General features: G+C 46.2%; 1 protein-coding gene across 1 annotated transcript in view; it reads left to right on the top strand.

Annotated features, from left to right (window-relative positions):
- The first annotated feature begins 3,139 nt into the window (after window positions 1–3,139).
- Window positions 3,140–22,918, top strand: part of LOC135398033 (calpain-B-like) — a 44,090-nt gene continuing 24,311 nt past the window's right edge. Inside the window, exons 1-4 of the mRNA XM_064629479.1 lie at window positions 3,140–3,157; window positions 13,136–13,315; window positions 13,425–13,509; window positions 15,843–16,098. Of these exons, the coding sequence (XP_064485549.1) occupies window positions 13,446–13,509; window positions 15,843–16,098 (320 nt within the window). The 5' untranslated portion in view covers window positions 3,140–3,157; window positions 13,136–13,315; window positions 13,425–13,445. The remainder of the gene's footprint in view (window positions 3,158–13,135; window positions 13,316–13,424; window positions 13,510–15,842; window positions 16,099–22,918) is intronic.

Below are 22,918 nucleotides of genomic sequence, written 5' to 3'. Positions count from 1 at the left end.
TGGTAGGCCCAATGGCGCGCACAGCAGAAGTACGTCTTCATCGTCGTCCACAGACCGCTACATCACTCCCCTCTCCGCGAGCCGCGAGCGTCTTCCGGAAGCGTTGCCGAGCTGACTCATGTGCGGCGTGAGGGCGTTCGGCGTGAGGACAGCGACGTACCGATACCGGCAGTGGAGCGTGTTGCTCACTGAAGGGTCGCTGGTGATGCCCGGGGGGGGGGGGACATCGCGAAGTACGAGAAGATTGGGGGACCACGGCGTACCGTTACCGGTACGGGGCGTTGAAGCCGAAGGGTGCCGGGTCAGAACTACCTACTACGAGCCCCTGTGGAGAGACGTGCTCGGTGACTCACGATAGACGCTCTTCCACTCCCTCATCCACCAATGAATTACGTCCTTACACTAACGATTTACACCAATGGATTACGTCCTTTTGCGCTTCACTGCAACCAACCACGACAAAGTATGTAAACCGGAACCAATTAATTACAACAATGACCCGCTTCGGTGACAGATTTATCTCCATAAGGCGTCCACTGAAGGTCCCAAAAGGCGTAGTACCCATTTTAATGCCGACAGCGCCCTGCTTTAGAAGTTATGTTTTCTACGAAACTCATTTAAATTTTTAGTTAAATAATGAGCGCATCCCACTCACTCAGACGGTGCGCGGTTTGTAGGTGGTACCGGACAGATACTTGTAAAACAGAAAGTTCGTTGATTGGTGCACCCGTTCGAGAAAAATTATGCCCGGGGATTTAACTGAAACACCGGAATACTTGCAAAAGAAAATTTAGGACCGTATTGCAATTTATTGTCCCGCTACAGGAGGGTAAGAAACGAGAAATGCATGTGTGTCAATCCGATGGAGAGTCAGATCAGGCCCCTTTCCTACACACGCATACAAAATTTCAGTCCCGTTTGCGGACGCTGTGCGTTTGTGTCAGTTTTTGAAGATCTGCTGAGCCCCTACATCTTTCGATGACGCCAGGAGTGGGTGACGTAATCACAAGCCCACAAACTGCAATAATGTCATGTTCTGGAGAGGGCACTCGTCCCCTAGCAACGACACCGGCGTCCGGGAAGGGTCACATGACGCTGATCGAAAGAGGGAGAAATGGGACAGATGTCTTCTCCCTCCTTGTGTTTTCTGGAAGGTCGGAGCGGTCGGGGGATGTAGCGTGGGGCTCTGCTAACGGAGTGCAAAGCGTGAGCCCACGGAAGACGCGAAGGTCAACAACGTTGCCAGATGAGGGCCGTGCGCTCCGTCGGAACCTAACATGACGTCACAGTTCTCAAAAATAAAAATTAATTTTCTCTATGTTTTGCGTCACGTGGGGCCAAAATGGCCTGCATGAATGTAAGACGAGACCAGAAGATTTCAGTAACATAACCTTGGTAGGATTCTGAAGACACGAGATTTAGTCCGTAGTGGCACTTTAAGAAAGTATAATTCATTATTTTTCATCCATACCAGAAACTTATCGACGACTCCAGTGGGAAACTTTTCTTTAGTATCTACTGTCTGATCAGAGTAATTTGCGCCGAGAAGTTTGGGAGTCGCCCCCTGGCGTTCACTGAACAAACCGTGTCGTGGGAATGTCCCCGTGCAGATTGCACTGCATATCAAGTCATTGCACATGCAAGAGGCTGTCCCAGCGTTGATATTTCCTGGTGATTAATGACGAAAACGACATATGTGTTCCAAGTAAATAGCATTTCATTCCAACATGTCAGTTGTTACTGTAAGTAACAGAAACGAAACCGAAGCGAGGATGCCCACCAAGATGCGGCACTGTGGCGTCCCTGGTGAGGGTCTCGCCCACGGGCAGTCTTCGACGACCTTGAAAAACGCGCGTAGTGCCAGCAAGCGTGCAATGTGTCAACATCTGAAAGGGCATTGTGTTCATCCACCCGCTAGCCTGCATCTACGCCATTTTGTTAGGGCATTGAATCCAATGCTGCAGTATTGACACTATACACGATTGCTTTGGCTTCAACGGTCGTCGAAGGCTGCCCATGTAACAGGGGTATTCGCCTCGAGATCGAACTGTAGAAGGCGCTGCGATCGAACTGACGAGATCGAAGGCGCTGCGGCGGAGCGCTAATGCGGACACGGCATGATCCAGTGCAGTAGGCGCAGGCTTTTTGCAGGCAGGTATCGCAGTGTTTCTGGATGAAATGCCGCTATCAGTGCCTAACATATTGCGGATGTGCTCAGATACACTACTTAGCTGATATGGTGTGAAAGTTGATAAAGAGTGATGCACTGCGAAACGCTGAAGTCGCGAAGTTGTGAAAAGAATATCTCCTGTGCGCGTTGGAAAAGAAACACTGCCATACCATTCCTGTGTTCAAGGCGAGATTTTGTTTCTATCTTTTGCTGCTCTCACTCGAATATTGATTCGTCGCCTGTGTAGCTGTCTTTCCCTCGTCCTTTTTATCTTATACCGTGAAAACAATAATAAAAAAATAACCCTCAAATTGCCGTCTCCCCTGGTCTTGCTAATCTAAATGTGTGCGAGAGTGCAACTTAAGGGCAGAATAGTCCAATAAGTATTAAAGCCGTTCGCTATAATTTTGTGTCTCGTGTGGTTATTCAGGTCGTACGAGTCTGGGAGAGGTTCGAGGTTTGATTCTTCTCCTGTGCAGGTAAAGCAACCAGACAGTCATTCCGCTGACGTCACACTCTAGCGATGGTGCTGCAGTCAGCAGAGCGTACTGCTTGGTGTGGGCAAACCAGCTGCCGTTTTCAATTCACCTCTCCAACTAGCTGCTCGCGACCTAGCGGACCCCAGCAGAACTCAATGAATGATAGTAACAGCAGAAGACAGGCAAGTTTCGAGCTCAAACGAAACTGCCTCTAAATCCCTTCGCGTTCGATGGAGTTTCCCGGATTGCAGAACTCAAACAGCAACAGCACTGCTCAAGTCCGCAGTGTCGGCCCAGGACGCAAATTCCCCCAGGGCGTAAGTCGTGACGTTGCCCACCTCTGTGAGGCCGACAACGGTGAGTCCTTTCACCAGTAACACCGCCACGACAGCAGTGCAAAAATACGGCGGGCGAAGAAGAATATGCTATGTCCAGAAGGAGAAGAGGAAAACGTAGCTATTACAGGAGCGGCGTGAACGAAAACAACCAAGACAGCAGAAACGACACGGTAGTTATGTTCTTTGTACAATTTTTGAAGCGTGCCTCGTGGAAGAAGGCATGAATCAGCAGTCACTTTTTCTCCCCATCTTCAAGACGACTGGAGCGCGTCTCGTACTAGTTGGAGAGGCGAATAGACCACCGGCTACTTGCAAACAGTATATGTTACAATGCCAGATGTATCGACCCGTCGTTGGCAAAATAAAGCCACCTGCGTTGGCAGCCGCCTATCACATGAGTTGTTTTGGTGAATGTTTCCGATGGATTTCCGCGAGGGAGATACGAAGAAAAACTTCATGTGTCAGGCAGATACTACCCTGCACTCCGCTTCACCGCATAGCACGCTGTGCGCCAACCATTGCCACGAATGATAGAGTTATCGCTTCTGATTCCAGGAGAGAGGGCGCCGTACACCTTTTTGTGTCCATTTGGATATATGATAATTGACACAATAAGGCTTACGCCTCGCTCTCTCCTCGAATCAGAAGCGATAACTCTATCATTCAGGGCGCTAGGGTTGCGGAGTTGCCAACCCGGAGTTGGAATGATTCCGGCATCATTCCAGATTTATCAGAGCCCGGAATGGAATTGGAATGGAATGGCCGAAACTGTCCTGCGAATGGAATAGGAATGGAATTAGGCATTTTTTTCGCAGGCGGAATGGAATTGGGATAGAATGATCTGGGTGTCACGCGGTCAAGGGCGATGGTTTGATTTTAAGAAAAAATAAAATGGAGATTTTGGCTTCACTAGTGTGAGGCCCGCAACCCCACATCACTTGCAGCAGTTGCTTTAGTGGAAAACTCCTTTAATGATGATGGGCGAAATAACCTTGTCTTTGTGCTTTTTCCGTGGTGGGTAATGTCAATCTCCTCTATAGCACTGCTGGACTAGCTAGTATGGTTACCGGTCCTAATTCTTTTATTGGTGGAATGAAAGGAATCGAATGGGGTTGCAAAGCCATTCCAAGAGTGGAAATTGACCATACGTTTTCGTTTCGAGGAATTGAAAGGAATGGAATTATCACAAATCTTCTTTCCTCGGAATGGAATTGGAATGAAGTCGGTGATCCCATTCCGCAACCCTGGTTGGCGCACAGCGTGCAATGCGGTGAAGTTCTGTTTTAGAGTGTGACCACACCTCACAAAACGCGAAAACCACGAAGTTACACGACGGCAGCAATCAAAGCATGCTGGCGGGCAGTATCAGCCCTATCAGCCTATCAGCCGACGCATGTTTTCCGCTTCTTGCCTACCACAGCGAAATATAACCTCGAAGCGGTCTTCTCGTGACGTCACATGTTTGTACGCAACCCTATGGAAAAGGGGTGGCGAAATAACTTTTCACCAGTCGTTTGATCGCTGCAGTTGAACGGAACGGAACGGAACGATTCCCTGATCGCCTCTATGAGATGCCCTCATGATACCTGCATACAAAAAAAAAGGCACTAACACGAATCGGTGCACAGCAGCAAATTAGTCTGTCTTCAGAAACGCCCCGATCCAGTGATTTATGCAGACCCCCCTAACAACCCCCCCAAAATTTCCCGAACCCCCCCCCCCCAACACTTTCCCCGCTGCTCCCTCTCCAAGGGGTAAAAAAAAAAGTAGCTATACGACGCTCTCTATGTTTTCTTAATATTTCCGAGTAGAAGGTGAAATAAACTCCGAAAGGTGAAAGAAACTGCAGCTGGTGGTGCTTCGTGGTGTTTTTGGACTCAGCTCCGAGTTTTTATGTTCAGTGAGACGCTTTGTAACTTATTTTCTTGTTTTCTTCAGCCTATGTAGAATGCGCCGCGATGGCCATCGGAGGGGAAATTTTTCAGAGCTGCAGGCAAAAGCTCAGGCTCAGGCCTCGATGTGCTCTGGGAAAATATGCTTAAGCACATGAGATGTACTATTTACCACGGGAGACCACACCGCGCGTCACCACCAACCACCATAACCCGAGACCGAGTATCGGAAGCAATACTTTTTGTCCTGACACGTGTCCTCGTCGAACACATGCAATTCATGGGCATAAGCGCGTCGCCAGTTTCGACAGCCCATCGTTTCTTAAACGCGCGGAGAAAAACAGAACGCTACTCTTGGAGGAGTAGACGCCGCGCCGCGTCTCTTCGACGAGCATCTTAGAAGGAAAGGTGTGCATTGGTGGCAGTGGCTTCGCTCTGCTGCAGATAAAATGAAACGAGCTCACGGCCAAGGATCCATTGAGGCTTGGTGTAAGAAACAGGTCCAACAAGAGAAAGAGGAAAGGGAGCGAAAAGGGTGTCGAGCACGGTAAGTATTACAATGACTCCCTTTGCGCTAGTTCGCCTGAGCGAGTGATGTCCGCTGCCTGTTTGATTGTTTAACGAGGACAACGAGTCCTAAGGCGCATTCGAATTACTAATCACTGATAGATCGAGAAGTCAGGCGACAATACGAGTACGTCCTAGGGTAACTTTGCGCTTAGGTCGTCAACGCTATGGAGGGCACTCTGATTTCAAGTCAAACCTGTAAGCAACTACTCGCTTTCTCTGTGCCATACCATGGGACCAAGAAAATCCCTGTAAGAGGCCTGCTGATGCATCCGCTGCCTGTGCCGACTTACAACAGTCATCTGCATCTGGAGAACGACTTGAAACACAAGGAACACAGCTACCATCTGCCCAGGAAGTCGCGACCTGCCAAGGCAACACCCGAAAACCATCTCTGTTCGAGAGACACAGGTGGATGGAAATGACTCCCCAGGGGTTCAGGTGCAAGGTGTGTCTTTAAAATGCGGCGAAGAGGTAAGGACCATGGGTAACAGAGCTGGTTCCCTTGGCGTCATCAAGGAAACGGACTGACAAAACTCTGAAGCATGAAACAGCTGGGTACATTTGATGGCATTGTCAGCTATGGCGTCTCGATCTCAAGCTCCTGGCGTGCAGACGCAGCTGATCATACAGGCGAACAAGCAGGAATATTTGCAAACTGATGTGCTAAAGAGTTTGTTTTCCGTCAGAAATCCCGCATACCACTTCAAACTGACTATACCTTGTGGCATCGGCTGCATCAGTGGACAAATCAAATGTACTTGCAAGTGCTGTGAGAAACATTCCGCGGAACGCTCATCGGGTGTCATCGACGAGCATACTGGATTTCTTCGTGCCTTCGGCGAAGCTGTTGCCGAGAGGCAACGTCGTCGCGAGCGGGTTTGAGCGTTCGCTACAAGGACATTTCTTCTCGCATTATAGTAATTTCTTGAGTAATTGTAAGTACTTCTATAGTAATTGGCTTTAGACCACTTAGGGCACAATAGGATCCTTCGTTGGCAGTGCTGTACCGGTTTTTGTTTGTCTGCAAAAAAATATCAAAGTTGACTCAAAGTGCCGAAAAACACCATATTCACTGCAGCTTTGCGGACGATATACAAAACGGATAAGACTGAGCTTTATCCCATTTAATTTGTCATTCATAGCGCTATCGAATGATGTATAATTTGTTTCTCTACTCTGTAACGAACGTAAGCGATACCTCTTTTAGGAGCACCATACCACCGAAAAATGACGAATTTCGGAAGCCTTTATCTAAAAAACCCCACCAAAAACTTGCCTCGAAAATTTTATATGTTGTAGGTAGTTCCTTAGATTATGCACGGAAGCAAAATCAAAATTCGGACTTGATCGGTAGGCGCACTGTGAATTTTTTATCAGCCCTATACGCGGAGCGCATTCAAGCCATGGCACCGTGTTGCAAATCGAATTTTCCAAAGGGACTTTCAACTTCTGTCTTCATATAAAAAGTAATTGCTGTCATTTGAAACTATTTTGAGGTTTCAAGGTTTCCTTTTCAACGTTCTGAGCGATTGCGTTCATAACGTTTCGGACTTATCTCTAGCTACGCTGCTCGGCCCCACAAAATACAGTCAGGTGACAAAGGCACTTGCCCAGTTTCTGCGGTCCTGTGGCCTTCTGGGTGAACTGTGATCAGCTTCATGTTTGCTTTCCTCTTTGTTCTTTTGTTTTTCTTTTTGTTTATTTGTTTTCCTTTTCCTTTGTTTTTCTTTTTGTTTGCCTTTATTTTCCCCCTTTTTTCCTGGGAATAGCAAGCCGCCATACCGGTGGCTAATCTTTCCCTCTTATTTTTTTATATATAATAAACATATCCCCCCCCCCCCCCCAAGATTGTGGAGCAACCAGATGTGCTCGCATTTTTTTGCGGGATGTCACACATGCATTGCAAGTGCTGGGAGCCCGGGAAAAACAGAATGATTTTACATATTTGTAAGAGGCATATCTGTTCAGGGTTATTCTAAACAAGCACATTTACTGTACGCATTATGGCAGGAGGGACGCAGTGACTTCCAGTATTCTTTGAAACATTTCCTTTCCTACGGCCCCATGACCTCGCACGGGGGAAATTGCACTGAGGAAAATGTTGTTGTGTAGTGTCATACGCACACACTCAAGGCTAATTCATGGTGCCTTTTGTGAACCTTGCCGAAACAGCCCGACTGGCGCCGCTGTCCAATGTGTTATTCGGTTCGACATGCTGCGACCATGGGAAGGTCCTGATCGCATTTACTCCCTGAAGACACCTTGCGCAAAGTTTCGCCTACACACAGAAGACGCTTCACTCACTTCTCGACTGCAGAAGTGCATGAAGTGCCCTTATACAGAGTGTGTGACGACATCTGCACTACTGTAGTGTGTCGTCCTGGTATCACACCTACCTCGATGGCGTCTTCGTTGTACAGTGTTGATCGTGTGGATTTCGCTGACTGCCGCCTCATACACAAGAAAAAAGTGCTATAGACAAAGAATTTTCGCTTTGCTTCGGAGATCGGCGTAGCTGCCATAAAGACTGTGGTTCCAGCAGATCGAGCCGAAGGCGTAACAGAAATGGGCCAGCTATGCATAAGCTGCTTCAAGTACTTCACAGCAAAGGTGGCTGAATCACAACACGCAGCAATGTTGCCCACATTTGAAAGAAAATCTGACAACAACCTGCCACCAAAGTAACATTAAGGAAAGTGGCTTCCACAACGGCCTAAAGCAGTTCATGACACGAGCACACTCATCCACCCGGGATGCTCTGCATAACTTACGTTACCTTCTTGCCTTCGTCACCTTGTCTTCTTCGCTGTCAAGTTCTTATTATTCTGTGTACTGTAAATATGCTTCGATATGATCACCGTGGACAAATATACCTCTTATAAAGGCGCAAAAGTATTCTAAAGCATTCTGTTCTTCACCTGCTCCCAGCACTTGCAATGCATGTGTGTCATCCCGCAAAAAATGTGAGTACATATGGTTGCTCCACAATCTACATTCAGCGATTACAACACTATTATGAACGCAAGCGCTCAGAACGGTTTCAAATGATAGCAATTACATTTTATGTGAAGACAGAAGTTGAAAGTCCCTTTGGAAAATTCGATTTTGCAACACGCAAGTCACGGTGCACGGCTTGAATGCGCTCCGCGTATAGGGCTGTCAAAAAAATTCGCAGTGCGCCCACCGATAAAGTCCGATATTCGATTTTTCTTCTGTGCATAGTCTAAGGAACTACCTACAACATATAAAATTTTCGAGGCAAGTTTTTGGTGGGTTTTTTTAGATAAAGGCTTCCGAAAATTCGTCATTTGTTGGTGGTATGGTGTTACTGAAAGAGGCATCGCTTACGTTTCTGACAGAGTGGAGCAACAAATTATACATCATTCGATAGCCACACGAATGACAAATTAAACGGCATAAAGCTCAATCTTATCTGTTTTGTACATCGTCCGCAAAGTTGCAGTGAATATGGTGCTTTTCGGCACTTTGAATCAACTTTGATATTTTTTGTAGACGGACACAGCAACAAAAACAAAACAAAAACGGACACAGCACTGCCAACGCAGGATCCTATTGTGCCCTAAGTGGTCTAAAGCCAGATCAAGAAATTTCTATAATGCGACAAGAAATAGCCTTGTAGCGAACGCTCAAACCCACGCGCGACGACATCGTCTTATGAGAGGCAGTTTATTCCTCCTCTCCTACTTCCCGAACCGCGCAGCGCAGAGAATTCGGAAATCGTTTATTTCTCCTAATTCACCGATGGCTTCAACATATATTTTTTTTTTCGTTCATCCGAGACATCAAGTGTACCGGATTGTTCGATTTGAGATGGAACTAGCCAAACCGCATTTCGACGTGGAAGCCCTATTCCGTTCTCGCGGATGAGTGTACCGATATTAACGGACGTCAGATACTAAACGTTTGAGTGCGGTGCCTCACCTCCGCGAGTGGCCAATTTCGAGTTGAGGAACATTTTGTATCTGCGACCCTTGAGGCAACGAATGCAGAAACAATTAGCTCTGTCTGGACCCTCGCAACATTTCCTCAGCTTCGTTCGATAGGGGAGCAAAGTTTAGTGGGGCTACTAACGGAGTTCAGGCACGACTTCACGGAGTTCAGGCAATGCCTGCTCACCAGATTTAGCCTTCGTGCACTGCAGAAGTCACGTACTGCAACTCGCTCTTATGCACAGCTGCTGGAAAAGTCCCGAAATTAAGCCCGTGCTTAGTGCAGTCGGAAAGCTCTACAGCCTGTTTTGGGGAAGCATAAAAGGCTGCCTGTTCTCAAGAAGACAGAAAAAGCGCTTGACGGCATGTAGCACAAGCTAGTCCAGCCGGGGGAAACACCATGGCTCTCCTACCACGGCAGTATTAAAGTATATAGTGGTCCAGCATTATACCGCCATTTGTACTTCCCTTCAAAATATTTATGTGGAAGCTGGGGACCACTCCTCTGATGCTGGCGGCCGTCTTCTTGTGTTCCGAAAGGTCTCCACAATCTTCATTCTAGTCTTGCTCGCATTGCTACTTTTCCGACTGGCCATCCTCAGTAGGACACTGCAGTCATCCAAGGGGAATATCTCAGAGGCCACGAATGCGATAAATGCCGTGATCGAAGAACTGGAAGATATCAACATTCGGTGATTTGAGACGTGAGGCGGACGACATTCTAAGCAAGGCAGAAGCCAGCGGGATTCATGTGGAGCACGACGTATCCGTTGAAAGCGCTCTCTTAAAGGTTGCGGAGGATTATAGAACAACGGTTACGGACAACGTGAAACTTAATTTCTCAGATAAGCGTCAAGAACTAGCGAAATTTCACACAATGCTGAAGAATAGAAGCGAAATGACGGATCTCACTGGCGTTACTGATCTGTGCAGAACAAGCAAGGATGAGATCCACAGAATTCAAAATATATAAACGGTATCCGGATGACATCGCCAGTCATGAGAGCCTCGTCACACTGGCGTGTTCAGAAGAGAGGCGAAAGATGTTTCCTGCCTTATGGGCAGCCGCCGAGAAGATTCTGCTCTTGCCAATAGGGACGGCCGGTGTTGAAAGGAGTTTCTCTGTAATGAACAGAATTTTGTCGCCCGAGTATTCTCGGCTTCTCCGTGAGCACGTGGAGGCCCTCATGAAGGTATCTGTTGAAGGGCCTACCATGCATCAGGAACGGCTCTGAAGAAGAGAAGAGCAACTATGAAGTCGTGATCTAGAAAGCCCTTGATATGTGGTTAAATACACCGCACAGAAACCTTCGAGAAGACGGAGAAGTAGTCCCGTTGAATGACAACCACTACGCCTATATTTCGCGTTGTCTTAGTTTCGTTGTCGTCTATACCTTATCATCGCCGCTTATTTGTGTTTGTCGCATAACTTTGCGATGTACGAAACTGAAAGTAGTATATTGCTCGTGTTCGACCGTAAATAAAGATTGTTCCAAATGTGTTGTGAATGTTGTCCGCACACCCACCACCCCACACACACTCGCAACAACCCCCCAGGCAAAGAATTCTGAACAAAACACTGCCCCGATCAAACAGCTCGCTAACCTGAACTAATTGTATGCTTCCGGTGACTACGCTTGTACAGTATCAGCAGTGAACTGGCTCGGCGAAAGTATTAGATAAACTACAATGCGATTGTGATCGCCGGCCGATGTCGCTTTTCTGGAAACCATTCGCACGCCGCGTTCAGTGTGGTTTGCCCACACCAACCTCGCGCATGCGCACATGTGTTGAAAAACGTCACGTCTAAAGCAAGGCGCCGTCGGTATTAAAAAGGGTACTACCCCTTTTGGAACCTTCAGTGGACACCATTTAGAGAAAAATCTGACATTGAAGCGGGTCATTTGGTGCAGTGCTTAATTGGTTTCGATTTACGTATTTTTGTCGCGGCTGGTCGTGGCGAAGCGCAAAAGGACGTGCCTTGAAACCGATTATCTCCCACCAATGAACGTGACAGTCGCCCGCAGGTGGTTGCGCATGCCCACACGCTTACTCGGAAAAGGGCCATAGTGATGTTTTCCACTCAAAGATGGCGGACGCACAGGCTGAGCATGCGCATACGCGTTGTCAGAAATGGTCCATTCCACTCTGGAATGGACATTTGTGATAAATCACTTCCTTTCAGTTCCTTCAGTTCATGAATGGAAAGGTGTGATCCAGTCCCACTCCTGGAATGGCTCGGCGACCCCATTGCATTCATTTTGTTCGACCAATAAGAAAAAGAAAATAAAACAAAGAAGAAGGATCGGCAGCTGACCGGCAACTTGGCAACCCTGGTGTGCAGTTATTGTTATATTTGCATACACCTGAGACTGAACAACAGGGCTCGCCCTAAGGGTCCCACACTCTGGTCAGTTTCCAACCCCATGTTCTTTACTTTAGATACCATATTCAGAGTTTCTCTGAACCTGTCTGTCCTTCCATATGTCGCATGTGTATGTCGCATTCCATATATACAGAGAGAGATACATGAGGTGCTGAAAAGAGCTTCCTGATAACCAACTTCGCTGCGCTGTCATAATGCGCGAAGCTATGGAGAATACTCGTTCTATGCCTGCTGAAGCTGCGTTGAGTTCTGGGTGACCGCTTAGAGCTTCCCTGTATTATTATTTTTGATATGAAGGAGAAAGGAAGCATGGCCCCCGATCCCAACTCGTCGTCATAATCCATAGCAAGGAAACAGGACTACAAGAGGGCGCGCACGACAAAGATGCCAGAGGCGCTTGCTTTTTAGAAATTCTTTCAGTGTCAACAACACAAGCTTGCGGAGGAACATAAAGGCAGGTGGCAGCCGAGACGAGGGTCTGAGTGGTGCGACAGAACACTGGGACCATATTCAACGGAGGGAAGGCATGATACCAAGCAGGGAAGAGGCCTTGTCACGAAGCTCAGCTTAACTGCGGCACACGCTGACACTGCATTTATCATTCCTTCCTTGGGAGATGAAGGAGCGTGACCAGTACAATGGTTGTGTGTGTGTGTGTGTGTGTGTGTATATGTGTGTGTGTGCGCGCGCTAGGTGGGGGGAGGTAGGGAATCTCAAGTCACAAAGTCAAACACCCTGCTGTTCCCGGTATTCACGAACTCGCACAGCGTTGATGGGTCGTTTCTTTCTTTTTTCTTTCATGGAATATCCTTGGGAAGAGGTTTCATGGTTTCATTTGCTCTTGGGGAGACTCTATTCAGGTAAAAGCCAGATGGGGATTTAAGGCGAACATCTCGGGCTTTTCTTCTGTATTATCAATATTGTTTGCACTACGTATTTACCCTACGCGTTTTCTACCTTATTTGAAAGGTGAGTTTGCGACCTCCAAAGCGAGGCGTTGATCCCAGTTCACACCAGTATTATTATGCTTCCATTCCTCAAAAAGAAGGAAGGGAAACGTATCCGATTGGACGAGGGCTCGTAACCAATAAGATAACGTCAGGCGGTACGGATGCCTCGTGAAACCTTCACGTGTGCTCAGAGGAGCACCAGTTGAGTTTACGGTTAGCCACCTCAAAACATCATGGGACTCGAGGAGTGTGACGTCATGCTGCCAGATTCGCTGGCATGGGATACGAATGACATTGCTCCAAAGCTGTTTAACGTATGTTCGCTTGAAGTATGAGAGCACACGCATGCAGTTACCTTTCATTTTATTTTTTTCCTCTCTCACGTTTTTCGAATGAGCAGGTCGGTGAAAGAGGGTCTGGCTACAGTACCAGGACCGGGGCTGTGCTCGACTTTTTATTACTGCGCAAAGAATTTTCACGGAAGGGATCGTTATTCCAAGACCCAGAATTTCCTTGCGAAAATTCTTCCATCTTTGGGAACTCGGAAGCGGAGTACAGCGTCAAGTGGCTACGGCCCAAGGTACATTGATATTTTGTCGTTTTATGGTTTTATAGTAAGTACTGCCGTTTGTTGATTCTTTTTGTTTTGTGTGGTTACTGACAACGTTCTACTCATCTGTTTTTCACAGGACATATGCAACAGAGCAGCCATGGGACCACCTAAACTTCTCGGGAAGGAAGTCTCGAGGGTCGACGTCGTACAAGGGCATATTGGTGAGCACTATTTCGATTAACCAACAATTCCACGTTGTGTCACAGTTGTTTCTAAAATATGTGAACCGCTTCAGGGAGGAGGGGGGGGGGGGGGACCACGGTAACCGCACTTCACCTACGAGATCACTACATTAGGAGGAACACAACTCTATGAGGGCTGATTTTATGATGCACGCAACAACATGAGGCATCCTGCACTCTAAGAAAAAAGGGTGTGAAAAGGTGGCAACTTCTATACAGGGTGTTCCAGAAAACGTGTCATTGAATTATAATAAAAAAACTACGCCACCTAGAATCATGCGGTCAACGGCATTTGTTCTTATTAGGTTTTTGCCACCTTGTAAAGTTAATGTCATGTACCCCAAGTTTAATTATGCAAATATTCGCGAACTGAACTCAGAAATTTGCCTAGGGAAGGTCACTTTTTTACCCCACCAATATGAAGAGCGTGCCGAATTCACTCAAATTCATGATAATTGGCAGTGATATTCACGAGCTATCCCATCGGAAAAAATAGCCGAATATCATGCTTTTCGCACCGGACCATAACGCGCGATGTCTTTCTGAGCGCAATCGCTCGCAGTCCGACGAAAGGAGGTTCCGAAGCCAGCCCACAGAGTGATAGTAGAAAAAGTAACAGTTCCTAAAATTGGAGAGGGAAAGCATTATCCCAGCGAAAGTCGGACGTGATAAGCCATGCCTGCGTTATCTCTTTCTGCGATGCCGGGGTGGGCTGGGTTTCCAACCTCCTTTCGTCGGACTGACACAGATTGCGCTGGAAAATTCATCGTGCGCTATTCTGTGCGACCTCCGTAGAGCATGATGTTCGGCTATTTTTTCCGATGGGATAGCTCCTGAATATCCCTGTGAATTATCATTAATTTGACTAAATTAGACACGCTCTTCACATTGGTGGGGTAAAAAAGTGACTTTTACTAGGCAAATTTCCGACTTAAGCTCGCAAAAATTTACATAATTAAACTTACGTCACACGACATTCACATGAGGAGGTGGCAAAAACCCAGTAAGAACAAATACCGTTGACCACATGACTCTAGGTGGTGTAGTTTTTTTATTATAATTCAATGACACGGTTTCTGAGACACCCTGTATAGTTACCACCTAGATCAACATAGCGTTTGACAAAGAGTGTAAAAGGGTGGTAAAAGCAATTATCATATATCCAAATTGCTGCAAAAAGGCGTGCGCCCCCCTCGCTCACCGAATCAGAAGTGGTAACCCTATCATTCGTTGCAGAGAATGAGGTAGCAGGTAGAACTTTGCAACCTTTTAGGCACAACATATGCGATAAATATTACCTCCTAAAGGTTTAACTGCTCCACCCTTTTTTCTGAGAGTGTGGTCCCGAATATGTCCAAAGTGCTGAAAGAGTGACGCGATACAACCAAGCTCAAGACCAGAATCAAACAGATTTTGTAGTGCCAAATGATTACGGAGCGCGCATTAACGTAACGGCTTTCTTCTCTTTGTGTATTGGAGGGGAACGGAGATAGCGAGGGGGGGGATAGCAGAGATATCTAGGGTATTGGATGTCTCTGCGTATTTAACGATGAGCGGAGCGTAAACTGCGGTACGCGCTCGTGCAGCCGAACTATAGGAAAGGATAAATATGGGTCGCGTACTCGCCATAATGACTGTATTGTTAGGGGCATATGTAAAGCGGAACATAGACTGTTGTATGCCTACAGAGGTAGATTGCTTTGCGTCTATACAGCCTACATCTACACGCGTCTCATCTACAATGTACGACGACTGCTGAGAAGTCTACCCACGAATGTGTTCAAGTGCATATGCCTTCTGTTATTGTGCCCAAACTCAGACTACCTCAGTACGACTCCTCATATCACTGCATATTTCGCGCTCCAGCTTCCCGTGCATGTTAATCTCCATGACAACGAGAGGTTCATAATGTGAACGCAAAAGCTTCGTTCAGGCTTTTGCAGCAAGAATATAAGCGTGTTACCGTTTCTGTTGGCGTGGAAATTCGAGATAGCTGCAGCTTATGGGCATTTTCCGATCACAGAAGGTGGTCTAAAGTGGCAATGATACACTTTGCTTTTATCAACGCACGCAACTGTGGAGCAGGACCAACTGGGTATGGATAGGTCACGTGAGTGATCCCGACGCTGTATTCCATAGACGAACAAAGTATGATAAGGCGAGCTTGCTGGTGTACAATAAAAAAAAAAAATCATTTCTTTGTCTTTGACAAGTAAGACAACTGAAAAGTCAAAACGCGAACGGGTTCGGCTTTTTGCTGGTACGTGGCCGATACCATCCATTGTATTATTATTATTTTTCAATGTGCGCAGGAGATTGTTGGATGGCTTCTTCGTTTGCCAGCCTTACCCTCAAAAAAGAGCTCTTTGATCTCGTGGTGCCAAAGGACCAGTCATTCGAAACGGACTATGCTGGGATTTTCCACTTTCGCATTTGGAAAGACAACCGCTGGCTAGATGTCGTCGTTGATGACTTTCTTCCAACCTCTGAAGAAGGTGCGCTCATCTATATGCGGTCAGCGGTAGGCAATATCTTCTGGAGCGCCTTGCTGGAGAAGGCCTACGCAAAGTGAGAAGCTCTCTTAGAACTATTTCCCTCACGCTGTCCTAAAATATGGGTGCTGCTGTACCGCAAACGTGACAATGTGGCTTATGTTGGTTCTTTTTGCTATTCCAATGCTGTGCATAGCAACGAGACAAAAATGGGAAGTAGAATTGCGAGACGCTGATAGATAATAGAGCCTGTCCCCGTCTAGGTAAACAAAAAAAATTGAACAGTAAGATTAGATGTCGGCAGCACAGTCAATAGTAATTTAGGATGGTAAACGCCGAATCAAAATACTGCAAGGAAAGGGTCCACCTGAAAAAGTCATGATTGATCGAATTACGTTGACGACTGTTAATGAACTTCTGCGCATGCTTAAATGTGAAGCTGCACGCACCTTTCTGTGACTGTTAGCATAAATGCAAAACTTTCCAAGAGGGTGTTTGTCTCCAATGTTAAGCAAATGAAGAGTCTTCATCAATCTGTACGTTCAACTTTGGACTACCGATCGCTTGCTATCGTTTTGCTAGCGAAACAAGCGACCTTGTTAGCAGTTTGCTGTGGTTCCATAATCACTGTCCCTCATGAGTTAGTTTTAGTACACCGGAAGACCTCTACACTCTTAAAAATGAAGTTCACCGCATAGCACGCTCCTAGCCAACCATCATCTCGAATGATATCGTTATCTTCCCTGATTTGTTGAAAACGGGAGGCCTACGCCTTTTCTGTGACACTTGTGCTGTTCATAATTGTCATAAAAAGGCGTACGCCTCCCGTTTTCAACAAATCAGGGCAGATAACGATATCATTCAAGATGACTGCTGGCTAGGAGCGTGCTATGCTGTGATGTTCATTTTTAAGAGTGTACGAAACGGTACGATAACAGAAGTTACCAAATCCAAGCTTAGTAATGTCAACTCAATGAATACGATGTCACCCGCTTCAAAGAAACAGAGCGATAGGCGATGCTTTCGGAACCGTTAACTTGAACATATTCCGATGGACTAAAACCCGCTATTAAAGGTCTACCGAAAAGCAGCAGACATACAAGTTGTGTTATGTTGACGGCGTAGTTTAACAGCTTTTTGCATAGAACAAGCACTACAAGTAACACGTGTGACAAGAAACGCTAATTATTTTAAATTTTTTAGTAACAACCTACATACAAGTGAAATATAGCTTGGAAAGCCTGGAATTAAAAACGAACTGTATTTTGGCTCGTGATTGGCCAGAGATCTCGAAAAAATTCGGGCCTTTTCGCAGCCCATGTGGGCTGTCTGGGGTTTTTCCTGGGTTTTCCTCAGACGCTTTCAGACATATGTCGGCACAGTTCCCTTAGAAGTCGGCCCAGGACGCACATTCCCCCAGGGCGTCAGTCGTGACGTTGCCCACATACGTGAGGCCGACAACGGCAAGCCCTATCGCCATCACCACCACCACCACCACCACCACCATGTGGGAAGACGTTACCGCGAGAGCTGTATCGTGCACGCGCAATAAGAGCGAGATGAAGCTCACGGTTGTATTCCGCATACACATCGAGACAAGTTTTTCTTCATATTCCTTATTTTTTTCTTAAACTTTTCCACACATACTGCTGTGAACTTCCTGGCCAACAATTGGCGGTGTTTCGTGCGTGCGGACGCCACGTCAGTGCGAAACCACATCCCATCGCAGACGTCACAAACATTGTCCAAAATTCGTTCTTCAAAACTGCTGTGCAAAATCCACGTCGGGAAGTGCAAACGCCGATGGATGCGCGCTCGTATCAGGTGCACACTTCTGGGATAATTTACGTATCTTAAAGTGCCACTCCGGACTCAGAAAGCAGCGTTTATCTCATTTAGTCCATGAAAAGAAGGAGCCTCAAGGATTCTATACGCGAAATTTCAATCCTGTTTACGAACGCTATGCATTTCTGTCGATTTTTGAAGATCTGCTGAGCCTCCACAACTTTCGATGACGCAACGAGCGAGTGACATAATCACACACCCACAAACGGCATTGGTGTCATGTTGTGGAGAAGGCACTCGTGTCCTAGCAACGACGCCGGCGTCCGGGGAGGCTCACGTCGTGGAGAAGTCGTGTGAGGCTGATCGAAAGATGGGAAAATTGGAAATATTAATGGCTTCTCCCTCCTTTGTGTTTTCTCCAAAGTCGGAGCGGTTGAATCGTACGTCACGTGGGGCTCCGCTACCGGAGTGCAAAAAGTGAGCCCCCAGAAGACTCGAAGGGCAACAACGTTGCCAGATGAGAGACGGCGCTCCGTCTGAGCATAACATGACGTCACAGTTCTCAAAAACAAAAAATTAATTTCTCTAGCTTTTGCGTCATGTAGAGCCAACATATTTCGCAGGAATGTAAAGTGAGACAAGAAGATTTCAGTAACATAACTTTGGTAGGATTCTGAAGATTCGAGATTTAGTCCGTAGTGGCACTTTAAGGCCTCGGTCCTACTCCGCTTGTGAAAACTACCACGTTTCAGGAAGGGATAACGGACGTACTTTCGTTATACCGTTTTCATTTTCGTTACTGCTATATTTTCGTTTCCGTTATCCGTCGCTGATGCCAGCTTTTAATTTTGTTTCCGTTACTGTTTCCGGTAATGGAACGGCTGTTACAGATCTGCGGGAGGACAGCCAGTCCGGCACTGTCAGCACTCTGTTTTGCCCAAGTGCTACTTCGGTGTCACACGTGCACATTACACAAGTAATCTTACGTCGTTGGGATGCGCACATCTTGCAAGATTTTTAAAGAAGTGTAGGAACATGTATTCAGTCAGTCTTCTGTCTTCAGTCACTCTGAGTTCAGCAACCCAAGATGGGCGTAACTTTCATCGAATGTCACATTCATATGCGGACGCTCCCAGAAGTAAACAATACTGCCATTGCCACGGTGAAATGAAGAATGCAAAAAAAAAAAAAAAATCATATGCTGTGATCCCTGCGCTATATGGTGGAGTAGAGTGCCTGGAGTCTATGTTGTTTAAGTCCTGATGTCATTTAGGTAGGTAATGTCACGAGTAGGTAAGCGCTGATACACCCTCGGTATTCAATATTGCCCTTTGTTTCTATGCTATCGTGTAGTATATAGAGCATTACAGGGAATGGATCATCAAAATACAAAAATAACATGAAAAGTCACTGAAATGTCATCGCACAACAGTAATAGCCATTACCGGACGATAGTTTTCGTTTCCGTTTCTGTTTCCGGTAATGGAGGACAGTGGTATGCGTTTCCGTTTCCGTTATCGTTACCATCTCCAATTCGGTAATATACCGTTTCTGTTTCCGTTACCATTACCGATACCCTTCCGTGCTATGTTTTGCCAAGAGGTTGCGCCGCTCCTATTTGTCTGACGTTGGAGGTATTGATATCATAGGAAAGCTTGCTTTTTTTTTTTTTTTCTATACTAATGCGCTACAGCGCTCTTTTGTTTATACATCGCCCAGCTGCTCTACTATAAAGCGAGGAGCATGACCATATTTCATTTTTTGCTCCTCTTCGTCAAGATTTTACGCGAAGAAAAAAGAAGATAGCGTCATGTAGTTTTTTTTTTTTTTTTTGCAGCGTGGTGTCCTGGGATATACAAAATGCACCACAGATATGTATTTGGTGTTGGTAATTTATAAACGCTCATTAGAAAAACTGAAAAATTTGATTTTTCAACTTGTCACTTCGCATTGTTCTATTGCTTGTCTGAAAGCAACATCCGCACTGAAGGGAGACAATTGTGCACTGAACAAATCTTAAAATTTTCACCGTAATCGGAGTGTATCGAGGGAAGCTGGAATGCCTGGAAGCTCACCCAACGCCCAGCGAAACCGAAACCGGTGGACTGTAGCAAGCGAGATTCACCGTATAAGTTGGTAACCGAGGTTTCTAAGTCCCAGCCTTCCCCGAGGGGTGTCGCAGGCAAATACCAAATGACCTTTACAGGAGAGTTCGCCGCAGGGTCCGATCCTTCAGAATAAAGGAGCGTACCCTGGATAGGCGGTGCCCTAGTTGAAACGCGCTGTACACGTTCCGCTTTTCTTTAGATTCATCGTTCCTTGGCTTTCTGAGGCCTATGTGTTTGTGTTCTAACCTATTCGTGTCCCTTCTCGGATGTCATTTGTTGGGCATTCCTTCCAGATCCCACATTATATATCAACACGGTGGGTCAGTAACCGCATTCTAAATGTGTGTGACAAAAAAACGTGGCAAACGTCCATTTCCGGCATTCACTTTGAGCGGATTCTGCCGTCCATTTTTTTTAATTGGAGTGTATAGATTTCATTAAGTTGAACTCTGGAACTTGCCGTCAGCCACTGTAACCGTTTGCCTTTTTTTTTTTTTCTTCAACCGTTCTTCTCTGCCGCGCGTGGGTGTGTTTTAACAGAATGCGAATGGCAGATACAAAAACTCGAAAATTCACGAACTGAAAGTTAGTAAACTCAGTTCATATAGCAAACAAAGTAGTCATAAATACAATTAAAGCTTGGTAGCTGCAGTGTACTAAGTAATCCACACCTACCTGTGGAAGAACGGCTGCCATGATCGTTATCAGTCATCGTGATAAACAAAAAGAAAGATTAGGAACCTTTGTCCACACTTCTGCGCTAAAACCAGTGCCGGAAAAATGCGGGAAAATTTCGAAATATATCATTGATTTTCATTTCTGCAATGCGCTTTGTGCCTATCGCTCTCCACAAAATCCGCAGTGCACTTTTGGCTTCGATAAAGAAAAAAAAAACATTAGCTTATCAATTATCAGCATATTTACTGGAATTAATACGAAATAAACTTGTAAGAGCAGATTGTGGCAAAGGTTCGGACCGGGAAGACTGCCGAGCGCATACATTTTCCAGCGTATATTTCGGAAAGGAGATAAAGGGCATGGTTACTCGTCCATCTCATAATCACAATATAATTGTTCTTGTTCGTATCTTGTGCATGTATCTTGTTCGTAAACGGTCTCTATTCGATGAATCGGATTCGATGGCAGTGTAAGTTCCAAAGGAGCAGAAACTGCAGGGGGACCCTCACTGGGAAATGGAAATCTCACGATGAGGTCTGGGGTATTTTAGAATAAGGCGAGCAACTGTTCGACTTCAGCATTTCACTGGTGAACAATTATTGTCCGGTGACGAAATGTCTGCACCCTCTAGGTTTATCCATGCATAGTTTGTCTAAATGCAACCAACCCGATAATGTTCCTGGCTCTAGCCACTTAGATGGTTGTTATAATAAATTTCAGGGAGATAAGATTCCACTATGGAAAATGAATGGCGAAGTTGCAAAATTTACGTGTACCTGAGAAGGCGGCTGCCTCATTTCCACAGTAACAGCAAAAGGGCAATGGTGCAGGCCAGCTGGTACATGATGAAAAAATGGAACCCGGGAAAGGGACAGAGGAGGGACGACACGACACGTTCTCGTTCATCAAGAACATATCGAAAACAAACGAAAACGTTCATCGAGAACATATCGTGTCGTCCCTCCTCTGTCCCTTTCTCGGGTTCCATTTTTTTCATCATTTCCGCAGCTCTAATTGTCTCCTTTTCGTGCCTTGATGTTTGGTGCGCGTTGGGAAAATAGTGTACACATACCGAGTGTCCCACTGAAATCTCCCGGCTGGATAATTCGTGAACAGGTGGCGCCATCGAAGAAATTTCTTTTTAGTAGAGATCCTTGGGACAACGACCATGAACTGAGTAGTGTGCGGCTCGTTTGCATACACTCACCAATTAAATAAACATGTTAACTCTTAACTTTTAATTCGCACGCTTACGGAACCTCTGTTTTACGCATCGGGACCTTCAGCGAAAAGTATTCCAAGAAAAAAAAAAGGCATCGACACTTAGTGATTTTTCCGAGTAAATAATTGGTTTCGGTTTACATAATTCTTGCTGTGCACCGATGCGCTCTTCGGATCAGCTATCCGGCTGTCAATTTCGTGTTCATCCGCTAGGTTCACGCACGGGGTCGACGGAAGATTAGGAACAGACGCAAGAGACGCTTTGGTATTCGTTCTCAAAGCGACCGGTAAACAGCACTGGCGGCTCTGTCGTTCTGTAGACGAGATAGCGTGCTCTTATCATGGATGATGACGAATGCGCCATGAGCGCTGTGAACTAGTGGAGTATACTCTTAATTAGCTGCACCCCATAGCATGCTCCTTGCCCTTGCCAACCATCATCCCGAATGACAACGCTCTTGCTCGATTTGTTGAATTCCCATTCCCATTTGTTGAAAACGGGAGGCGGCTTCTTTTTACCCTTATGTTCGGCATAATTGGTAAAAAAAAAAAAAAAAAAACGTGCGCCTTCCATTTTTCTCAAATCAAGCGAGGGAACATTGTCATTCGGGATGATAGTTGGCCAGAAGCGTGCTATGTGGTGTAGCTAATTTTTAAGAGTGTAATCCACTAGTTTAGTTCAGTTCTGCACTTCGAGCAGTACGGACGCAAACTTTTCTGCTCCTCCAAGGTCAGCACACCCGTATCTTGTATCTCACCTTTCTTCGCCACGTGCGTTGTCATGGTTATCGCCTTATCTACCCTTCCATCGGAGCCTTCCGACGCCGCTTTTGCTGTATCTGGCTCCTCAACGAATCTGCGCGGCCCGCCGCTGGGTTGGTTTGCCATGGAGGAAGCCGAAAATCTTCCCGTCAAGTCGACCAAGTCGACCAGTATTTCATCAGTGGGCGGAGAAGGTAGGCCTGTCTCCGAATGCCGAAAAAGACGTAAAGTAGAAGAAGATAACCACTCAGTTGTGTCTATAGAAACGCCTCGTGTAACAACAGTCTTGACCGTGATATCGTCCTTCCCAGTAATGAAGACTTAGATGACGACACTCCCTTC

The sequence above is a fragment of the Ornithodoros turicata genome, chromosome 6 (assembly GCF_037126465.1).
Source record: "Ornithodoros turicata isolate Travis chromosome 6, ASM3712646v1, whole genome shotgun sequence".
NCBI lineage: Eukaryota > Metazoa > Arthropoda > Arachnida > Ixodida > Argasidae > Ornithodoros > Ornithodoros turicata.
Note: the sequence above shows the minus strand (reverse complement) of the source record. Positions and strands in the feature narration are given on the sequence as shown.